At 41.2% G+C, this 11,297-nt stretch overlaps 1 protein-coding gene across 2 annotated transcripts; it reads right to left on the bottom strand.

The window, feature by feature from the left end:
• Positions 1–511: 511 nt before the first annotated feature.
• OOSP3 (oocyte secreted protein family member 3) lies at positions 512–10,688 on the bottom strand. Of its 2 annotated transcripts, none has more exons than XM_077321059.1 (9): positions 10,541–10,688; positions 9,274–9,452; positions 7,284–7,396; positions 5,862–5,965; positions 4,578–4,749; positions 3,790–3,898; positions 2,035–2,218; positions 1,514–1,723; positions 512–799 (listed from the first exon to the last, which is right to left on the bottom strand). In XM_077321059.1, the coding sequence occupies exons 1-9, from the start codon at positions 10,608–10,610 to the stop codon at positions 555–557; spliced, it is 1,386 nt and encodes a 461-aa protein (XP_077177174.1). In that variant the 5' UTR covers positions 10,611–10,688; the 3' UTR covers positions 512–554. The 2 variants fall into 2 exon arrangements, with proteins under 2 accessions (XP_077177174.1, XP_077177173.1); XM_077321058.1 differs by lacking the exon at positions 10,541–10,688 and adding an exon at positions 9,986–10,182.
• Between the last annotated feature and the right edge of the window lie 609 nt (positions 10,689–11,297).

Here is an 11,297-nt window from a genome sequence, read left to right as displayed (position 1 = left end):
GATTTAATTATTCTATTCTGGGCAGTGTTTTTAAAGCTTTTGGTATTTTATTGTAATAATGTTTAATGAATCACTATAGTTATTGTATTGTTGCTATACACTGCCATAAATTGCTGGGGAGGGTGGTATATACATTAATAATAATTTATGATCCTATGATAGGAATTGACGACCAAGATGTGAACCAAAAGGGCCATGTGTGGAGTTTAGCAGCAAGGAAGACTCAAGTGCAGTAGTTGAACATTTAGGGACAAGGAGTCTTGCATAAAAGGAGGTCTTTCTTTTGCAAACCTGAGCTGTAGAGCAGCAATAATGAAGCAACCAAGCTAGATGTTGCATTGGTGAAGGCAGGAAAGAAAGAGGCACACATGAGGGATTGCTACAATTTTCAGAATATATAAGCATATATCCAAAATTCTGTTGCAGGCCAGGACTCTGTGTCTTTCCCCACAAAGTCTTCAAGCCCTTAAACAAACAGAGCTCTCTTTCCAATAAAAGGCACACACAAACATTCTTCTCTGCCATCAGTATTTATTTGTTAACACATTACAGATTCAGACAGAAACGGGTTGCCTACTAGCTGTAGCTACCATCACACCAGGTTTTCTCGATGCTCGAACAGCAGCGGGTGCCATAGCTACAGCGCCAGACTCTCCCAGGGCTGCGCCAACAACTTCCATGTGGTATCCTCTATGGGCTCGTCGGCTAGAGAAATAACAGCCCAGCATGGACACAAATATAATGAAAGAGCAGGCAATTGCTATGACCAGGGTTGTTGTAGAGATGGGAAGGTATAAACCTGTGGAACAAAAATAAATAGATAAAATAGTCCACAGCAGCTACTGAGTGAAGCAGATGCAAGATGGATGGATTTTAAGCTAGCCAGCTGACTAACATCACAGAACTCCTTACATTTCCCAAGATTTTATAGAGTCATAGATTTGGAAGGTACCTCCAAGGGACGGGGGAGGGGGGAGGGGGGAGGGGGGAGGGGGGAGGGGGAGAAAATGGGAAAAAATCCTGACCAAAAGGGAAGGGAAGTCACTATTCAAACACCAGCCTTGGCTTATATGCGAGTCAATAAGGTTTTCCACTATTTTGTGGTGAAATTAGGTGCCTTGGCTTATATGCAGGTTGGCTTATAAAATTTAGTCCTTAAAACTAATTCTGTCACTTACCTATCTTATAGTTAATCTACCAATGTATAGCCCTTTAAAAATGTCCCAAATTCCTTAATTTTACAAGACTGACAGAAAGGAAGCTAAAATTGACAACTTGTTGGTGGTTCATCCCAAAGAGCTTATATGTCCTTAGCAAGTAGTAATGCAAACTTTGGGACCACTATTATCCCACTAAGGACCAAGCCTTGAAGCCCAGTCAAGGACACATCTTACATTGTTGCCCACAACTTATCAGTTGGTGTTGTCCTTTATAGGTCTCACTCCTGACCATAGAATCCACATCAACAAGATTGTTCTTTATTGCCACACATGTGAAAATTTGGAACTCTCACCTGAGGAAGCATCTTCACTCATTTCCCCCCTCACAATCGTTTTCACAACCTGGTTATGAGGTAACTTGGTAACATGAGTCTTGTCTGTTGAAAGCAGTCCTACTACATCCATCAGATCAAATGTGCTGGCGGTATACATCAGAGACGAGTTCACCTGTTGTGCTTCCAGTGTGATAGGGCCAAACCTAAGGTCTGCTTCTCCAAACAGGCCTGCAAGGAAATGGCAGCTTGCTAATTCAGTGCTCTTCCAACACTCCTGCATGTGTTATTATACCGCTCTCTGCATAATATTCCTATCCCTACTTTCACTTGCTGTATAATTCACTGATATGATAATCAAGAAAAGTCCTCTCCAAATATACAGCATTGTTCACCTGTTGTTTTTATAGGAAGTGAAAACTCAAGGAGCCAATGAGGCTAGTAGTCACCCTAGTTCATGTGCCAAAATTCATTCAACAAAGAATTCTATCCAAAGGCCTAGAGGCTGCTCTACAAGGTATGTTTTATGACGAGAATGTTACCTTGTCTCTGCTGCCATCCCCTCTTCCTCCTCTTGCTTCCACAGCCAGTAGGCAAAGAACAGCAGGAACAGTCCCTGCCTTCATGAGAATTCCAAGCCGCAGTGGTATGGTCATAGGAACACGCTTTATTACGGTTATCTCTGGAGTCAATGGACACAGCCTTCAAATGACATATGAGGTAGACCTAAAGAAGCAGATTAGACCATATATTCAATATCCACCATTCATATATGTCTGATATTAATGCAACATAAGGCACATGAGCACACCCTGCACAGATCATCTGCTAAATTCAAGGCCTTTGAGGGATAGAGGATCTACTTATAGGGCTCCTGTACAATAGCCTGATTGAACATTTATTTTGGTGTAGTGGTTAGGAGTGCGGACTTCTGACGAGCCAGGTTTGAATCTGCGCTCCCCCACATGCAACCAGCTGGGTGACCTTGGGCTCAACACAGCACTGAGAAAATTGCTCTGACTGAGCAAGAATATCAGGGCTCTCTCAGCCTCACCCACCTCACAGGGTGTCTGTTGTGGTGAGAAGGAAGGTGTTTGTAAGCCGCTTTGAGACTCCTTTGGGTAGAGAAAAGCGGCATATAAGAACCAATTCTTCTTCTTCTTTTAGTTACCTACTCAGCATTGTTTATCTGACGATGTGTCATACCCAGTTCTCTCCATGTAATCACAAAAGAATAACTGTCTTCAAAACCAGTTAACCTTGAATTCTGTACCTTGAATGGGTAACTTGAATTCTTGAATATACAGTGAAATACAAAGGAGCACCATGACCCCAAAATTGATATGGATTCTAATTTACATTATAAATATGAACTCTATGATGATACAAGTTCCTCCATCTGGGAATATGTACAAGTCAGGTATCCTAGTTTAAGAAACAGTCTGGTGTTCTTTGCGTACCCTTCAGAGGAGAACAAATACTCTGCAGCTTGTTCCACATTCTTTAAAAAATGTGCTTAACTGATCCTTACAAAGGCCAGTTAAGAGAATTAGCAGGGAGTGTTCAGAAATTTTCATTATAAATAACAATTGCATGCTCTCAAGTCACGGCTGATTCACAGCAACCCTATTTTCCAGGCAAGAGATGAGCAGAGATGGTTTGCCATTGCTCTCCTTTACACAACGGCCCTGCAGGTTTTCCTTAGTGTTCTTCCATCCAAGTAATAAACCATTGCTGTTTAACTTCTAAGCTCTGATGAGATCAGGGTAGTTAGGGCTATTCAGGTTGTTACAATTCATTATGGCTAATTAAAATGTTTGGTGAAAGATTCCAGCGTGCATTGAGAAGACTGCATACATGTGGCAAGACTACTGAAAAGGGATATTGACTACACGTTAACAACTGAAAAGGGATATTGCCACGATACCACTAGTGATGTCACTTCCAGTATATGTAGCTTCCCAACAATATTCTAGCAATGTCATACATGACTTGGATTTAGGATTGCCAGCTCTGAGTTGGGAAAACCTGAAGACTTTGTGGATGGAGCCTGAAGAGAGCAGGGTTTGGGGAGTGAAGGGTATAATGGGGTATAATGCCATACACTCCACCTCCTAAGTAGCCATTTTCTCCAGGGGAACTGATCTCTGTTGCCTGGAAATGAGATGTAATTCCTGGGGATTCCCAGTCCTACCTGGAGGCTGATGCCCTTCCTTACACTACTAAGAGAGAGAGAGAGAGGTACAAGCCCCACATTTGAGATTCAGTTCCTGTTTGTCTCCACCCCTTATATCTACCTGGTTGGAGGTGCCAATGAAGGTGAAGGTGTCCAGCTGCAAGCGGAGGATTTCCGTTTCTTGAGTGGCAAGGAAGCGGGAGCGACTGTACTGCCCATCTACAAGGCACCTGCAGAATGGGTAGAAAGATTACTTGAGTAGTATGTTGTTTTCTTCTCCACATTATCACTATAAAGCCACTAAGAAAGCAGTTATCCCCCAAAGCAGCTCACATCAATCTGGGACATAGCCCCCTATCCTTAGATTTACTATTGTTTTTGAAAGGAGAGGTAGGAGATAATAGTATAGATTATATCAATTGGCAGAGGCATGGAGTGTGAAATGTTTTTAATTTAGTCTAAAACATGTTTTAATGTTATTTAAAACTATATTTTAATGTTGAGGTTACCGGGGAAGGGTAGACTACTAGAATAAAGATGATGATTATTCTGTCAGTGTCACATTGGTGTCTAGGGCCAAGCTACGGCTCTCTTGCTAGTGTTTTTCTTTGTTGGAATATGAAAGATATTTACTGTGAATGATTCAAAAGCATATGAAATCCTATAGAGGGCATCAAAGGAGATGTATATTTAACATAGGTAGAAGAGGAACTGCTTTGGAAGACTGACTCTATAGCACTATATCCAGCTAAAGTCCCTCTGTTCCCCAAAGCCCTGGCCTCTCTAGGCTCTACCTCCAAATCTCCAGGAATTTTCCAAACAATGGCTGGCAGTTCAAATCCCTGGGCAGCTGGCAGGTACCTTGCATCTCCTGCTCTCATCACCCACCCACTCCTAATGTCTCCTCACCCATGATTTGTGATGACTTCGTATTTCACAGAGGACTCAGCAGTTGGCCGGGCAACGCATTCATCCACATATATCTTCAGAGGTACATGGCTACCCTTTCTAACAGATGCTTGGATGTTGATTAGGTCACCAAGATGGTAAAGAGGGTTGGAGATGGGGAGTGACCAGGTATCTGAAAGACAGACAAGGGAAAAAGTCTGAGGGCTATGGTTAAGACTAGTGATCCAGAACACAGGCAAGAAAATTCTTGTGCATTTGAGAACTGTCAGCAGACTATATTCGAATAGTATCCACAGTGATGATCTACAAGATCATTTATGCTAGTTTAGGAACCCATTTCTGGAGCTCTGTTTTGCTTGACATAGACAAGCTTCATTTTGTTGGTCCTTTCCAAGACTGTACTTGGTCTACAATAGAGGCTTTAATCAGAATATTTGGAGAGAAAAGCCCCTGTGGGTGTGTGACTATGTGCAGGGGGTGGGGGGAAGGGAGTATAGGATTGCACACTCCTACCCACCTCTGTAATAAACTGAAGTCTGAAATAAAAGCATCTGTTTGGAAAAGGAATTTGAGCACTTCATAGTACATCCCGGCCTTCTGGAAACTACAACAGTCAGTTAAACTCAAAATGGTATACACTGAAACCAAAGCCTGTCATCTCAACTACTGGAAATATATTAACTGGAGTTTGTGCCTATACTAAATTATCTCAGAGTTCTAATTTAATTACCTCATACATTCTAGTCCTTATTTCACCTTTCCTCATCTACATTGAATAAAATATTTTGTTTGTTTTTGGACTTTAAAAAACCTCTTGTGTGCCATTTTCAGAAATTTAAATTTAAAATATGATCTTGTATTTTCCTTCAGGTTCCTAGCACCAAAATATAATACCATGACAGGGTAGAACAGCCATAAATCTTCACAAAATGTTATATGTGACGTTGATGTAAAGTGGGAGTTTTATGGGGATTTTATTGTGTTTTAACTGTTTATGTTGTAAACCGCCCTGAGACCTATTTGGAGAAGGGCGGCCTAAAAATTAAATAATAATAATAATAATAATAATAATAATAATAATAATAATAATAATAATAATAATAATAATAATAATAATAATAAAAACAGATAAAAGGGCTGCTCAACCATATAGGAAGGGAAGGAAAAACAGGGGAAACTCTGCATCTGAGCAAGGGAATGGTGTATACAAGTTGATTCCTAGGTTCTCTTACTATTATAGCTAGCTTTTAAAATGAGTGACTACAAGCTGACTGGTCTACTTACTATCATAAACTTCAAGGGCAAAATCCAGGAGCTGCCTGTCCATCACGGTAGAACTGAAGGGGAACCAAGTTGGTTGAATTCCAAGTGATGAGACATATCCTGACCTAAAAAACAGAGTGCCAAAGGTGCATTTTCTGTAGCCTAGATGTTATGTTCTTATACAAGCAGCTCATTGTATTATACATTTTCACTTTCCATAGCATTAAGATTGATTGTGCTCTAGGTATATCAGTTCATGTTATATGGTATCATGAACAAATAAATTATAGTGCAGTCTTTGCTGGTGTAAGGGACACTATTCGGCTTCTTAGCATGATTTACCCATTAAACATTATGTGGAATTATTTCTAGGGTTGTCAGGTCTCTTTTGGCAACCAACAGGGATGGGAGGGGCGACTTACCAGGAGAAAGGAGAAGACCTAGACCTTTAGTATCGCACCTGGAGTGATGTCATCACACCAGCGATCTGGCTGGTTTTCTGGTATTTGGGCAAAATCTCTATGGTAATACTGACTTCTACCATATTTTGCATGTTGCTTATGTGATGACATCACTTCCTGTGTAATGCTAGCAACAAGGCCTAGGCCTTCTCTTTTTTCCATAAAAGTCTCTTCTAATGGCCAGCTGATTGGGAACTGAGGGTAGGGCCTCCACTGGAGGTCTGGTAACCCTTATTATTTCCCAGAATATTAGAGGCAAATTAACTATATCAGTAATGAAGCCTCTGGTTATTTTATTTTACATCATAAGGACCACCAAGACAGTTAACTAATTAAAATATACATTTAAAAACCATTACAACCAGCAAACACATCATTAAAACAATACCAAAGCTAAAATATACACAAAAATATTAAAAAGAACAATTAAAACATGGAGCAGGAAGGAGATATCACTGAGGGAATGCCAAAAGGAAAAAAAAAACCCTTTATCCACTGTTGGAATATGGCAACAGCAAGGGACAGATGAGTCTCTCTTGGAAAAGGCTTCTTAAAGTTTTGGTGCTACTACTGAGAAGGTCCTCTTCTAGGTTGCCAGCCTCAGAAGGCAGCGCATGGGACTCAAAACAGGGCTTTGCAAGATGACAGTTGTGATCAGGTAGGTCCATAAGAGAGCAGGTGGGACTTCAGGTATATTGGTCCCAAACTATTTAGGGCTTTAAAGGTCAATGAGGTACCCAAGAAGGTTAACAAAGTCTAATAACAAAATAAATAATAATGCATCTGCATTAAACAAATAAGAATAACACACTATCAGAACTGGGATAAGAGCAAAGTTTGAGTCCAATGGCACCTTTAAGACCAATGAAGTTTTATTCAAGGTATAAGTTTTTATGTGCAAGCACACTTCTTCAGATACCACTGAGGTAGTTCATCATATATATCATATATAGCTAGCATACCCTTCCAAACCAGGACTTACCTGGGGTAGGAACAATCTATGGGATGGGAGAAGTGACTGGTCCGGATCACACCATTTGTGGCTAAAGGTTTGTAGTGAAGAACATTTCCATAATGGATTCTGTTGGAATGAAGCTAAGAGGCAGATAAAAGCACTCATTTTCAAGCCTTTGAGGTGCAAAAATCTCAGAACAAACTAAAACGAATTACATACAACATACCCCTTCCAACCTTCTAGCTTTTCTGTCAAACAATGAGGTGATAAAGAAGCTGCAGAAGAACTGAACTTCCATAAGGCCATTTCATTACAATCCACTTTGGTCTGATGTCTACTCATGCAACAATACTTTCCCAAACCCCAGACTTTGTGCTACAACCAATGTTCCTGGAAGACTATAGAAGTTTCCACAAGGGAACAGGCTTGGGTGGTTCCCTCATTGCCGGCATGGTTGCCAATACAGTGTAGCAGCAACATGGAAGTTTCTCTGCTTCATCATCACCAAGCTACAACCATCTCTTTTATATTTGGGGGGGGGGGGCAGGCCTGGGTATTGTGTGAAACCACTCCCACAATACTGTGATGCTCTAGTAAGCCTCCAAAACTCTATTTTACCATACTCCTTTTTAGAAGTTTCTAGAGAACTGCATCAACATGCGATGTCATTTTTGGTTACATGACTGGAAAATCAGTCCTAGACCATTTTCACATGAGCTTTTTGCCTACAACATCATGGATCATTTATGCACCTCTGTTTCCTTTGCCTTTTCTTGGATCTTTCCTAATGGTGCTTTCCTGTAAAGTTTTGTGAAGGTCCATAGAAGGGTTCTATCCCTTTCTACCTATGTGGCTGCCACATAGGTAGAAAGGAGAAATCGGATTATGGCCATTGGGCTCATGTGGCAAGCCATTTTCCCAATTCTATCCTTACAACAGCCACTTGGGGTCCTTTTCCAGCAACTGAATATCATAGTAGCATTATAACTATGTAGCAGCTTACATATTAAAAGGTCACTCTCCACCCCCTTGCATCACTGAGATACAAGAGCAAAAGGCATATGTGCAATGAAAGAAAGAACCATGATATCCAGATTTTTATAAAGATATAACAGTAGCCAAATGCTGTTTTTTAAAAATAATAATAATAATGTAGACACCCTGGCGGCCCAAACCCACTGGAGCTGCTGCAGCGGGGGGGGGGGGGGAGATGGTAGGATATGGAACTGTTGGGAAATGTGCCATATGGAAGCCTCATGGACACTGTGCTATATTGGCAACCACAACAGTAGCAGGAAAACTATACAAGATAGTCCTTACACTCTCACCTGTTTATTTAATTCCATTTCAGTTGTTCCTTAGGCACGACCTCAAGCTCTTCATCCTATTGCATTATTTTGTGATGAAGAGTCTGGAATTCTTTAGGGAAGGATATAATAGACCAAAGCCGGATTTAAATTTACACTGCACCTGAAATCTATAGGCCTGGTCCCATCAACCAGGATAGGAAAACCTGGAATGTGAAACCTACAGAATGAGCTTCTTATAAACCGGGAAAACTATAATCTTTCTGCGTCTAAAGTTTGTAGAACACAGCAGCAGGCTTAGGACCAGAATAGCAGGATAGGAACCTTGGCAGGTGTCATGCCCTGAAGCAACAAGCATCACAATTTGCTCATTAAATTCTTGGTTACACAAGGAGTCATTCTAGCCCATTACTTAGGTTTGCCAACCTTCAGACAGTGGCTGGAGATATTCCACTATTACAACTGATCTCAAGGCCATGATTCACCAGGAGGAAATGGACACTGTGGAAAGTGGACTCCCTGGCATTACACCCCATTGAAATCCCTCCCCCAAATGTACCATCCTTGGGCTTCACCCCTAAAACCTCCAGGTGTTTCCAAATATGGATCTGATAAGCTACCACAGTTAACAGGAGGAGCATGTGTCACCTACTGTCCCCAAAAACATTCTATGCCCTAAATAAAAAGGAATAGTGATGCCATTTTCTTACTTTTCTTGAGGCCCCACAAGCAGAGAGAGGGTATTCCAGCAATAGTGTATTCTGGTGTTCACCAGTCACAGCACAGCCTGACCCCAGACTCAATTCATGGGCACGAACAGGCACACCAGTCCCAAAGAGATCTACTGGAACGGAGATCACCAGGTGTGAGCTGCCACACAGCACAGACACTGCCAAAGACACAAATCAAGGCCAGCCATTATCAATGTGCTTGTTTAGCACCACTGTGACAGGATCCTAGGGGGATGACAGGACCATTTACAAAGCCTTGCTTTAAACTAACCTCTAACTACTTCTTCTTTCATGGAACTTCTCTGGCACTTAGACACTCCTCTGGCACTTGTACTGTACTTGCATGTGAAGTTAAAAACATTCCTACATGTTAGGCTACTTTGGGGGGGGGGAGCAAAGACAAGCACAGAATCCATGTGACAACACCACAGTTGCACTTTTCCATAAAAAGAACCAATAAAAGATGGAAACACCAAAATAAACAGCCAGTGTGGAACCTCCACTGAACATCCATTCCTATATATTCAAACAGCACTTACAACATGAATGTGGCTAAGTAGCAGAGAAAGTCAGGAGCTTTTGCTAATGGTGTATCTTAGTCATATCATCAGCTTCACCCCCCCCCCCCCCCGAGTAGCGAAGGAACTACTTTACAGGATTATTAGATCACTAACAGTGCAATCCTACACACACTTAAATTGGAGCCACACATCATTCTGTCCTGCATTTTTGTAGTCACTCATCTCCAGGATTTTTGTCTCCAGGGCAGGAACATCCAGGAGGTGAAAGATATCTGTAGCACAAAGCCCAACAACTTGCAGATCCCGTCTCAGTGGCATTTATCTCTGCCTTGGAGAACATGACAGAGAAGGGCTGCATGTGGAGAAGAACAATCCTTTAGAGAAATGAATGCCACAAGTGTAGTAGACTAGGCTTTTGTCCACAAAAATTTACATTAAAATTACAGCTTGTTAATTATTAAAGCATTGCAAGACTTCTGTGTCTCTCAGCCAAGGTCAAATAGAAATTCACTGCTAGAATTGTTTGTGAGGTCACCTCATGTTCTGAATACTTTCTTGGGGAAGGAGTCTCTCTCATGAGCAGGAACAAGGAAATATTTACAGCCAACACCAATTAAACCAGCCTTTCTAGAGTTGGTGTAGAAATAGGAGAAAGGTAGCAACAGAACGATCACAGAGAAATGATTGGCAACTATTTAAAATCCCTACTCCTCTTCCCATTTTACCTGAAGTATTTTGTGTAGAGGTACAAGCAAGTAAAAGGAACAAAAGCCAGAGCCTTAGGAACCACTCCATCACACACAACACAGAGACTAGGGATTCAGCCTCTGTGTGAACAAAATGCCCTTGTCTCCCCTTCAGCTTCCTTTATAGCCACTGCTGTGCTCAGCATGCCATGGCTCCTCCAATGAAACAAAATCACACTTGGTTCAATTTCCTCACTTAAGTAAAGAAACCATTGCCTGTGATCCTTCTGTTCTCAGGACCCAAACTGTGTGGTCTTATTCATACATTTATACATAAATTAACATATACTTCTTGGTGGCATTATTAATTACATATTAAAAACCTAGTTGAACAGCTGTGTTCAATAACACATGTTTCAATAAGAAAGTTCTACTGTCTTTAATGTTCATGTTTTCCAACACATTTTGTGTGCTCAAGAGGTGGAGCTTTTTGTGTACATCATGACATATTTTCAAGGTATATTTACATTCTGTTTACTGTTATTCAAGAACTGCAGCATCCAACCCCACACTGATAAGCCCCATCGATCCCAGCACATCCAAGTAAGTTTTGGATTTTATTCTGCTGTTACACATATGCAGCACACCCCTCCATGGAAGACAAAAACCCCAGACTTAGGCAGGATCTCTAGTGTCTTCTAAATAAATAAACCCCACTTTGCTTAATGGAATTTACTCTCAAGTAACAGACAAGACTTCTCTTCTCCTGCTCTACTTGAGCATAGGACTGTCATTT

Source organism: Paroedura picta, chromosome 2 (genome assembly GCF_049243985.1).
Source record: "Paroedura picta isolate Pp20150507F chromosome 2, Ppicta_v3.0, whole genome shotgun sequence".
Taxonomy (NCBI): domain Eukaryota; kingdom Metazoa; phylum Chordata; class Lepidosauria; order Squamata; family Gekkonidae; genus Paroedura; species Paroedura picta.
This window is presented reverse-complemented; position numbering and strand designations above follow the sequence as displayed.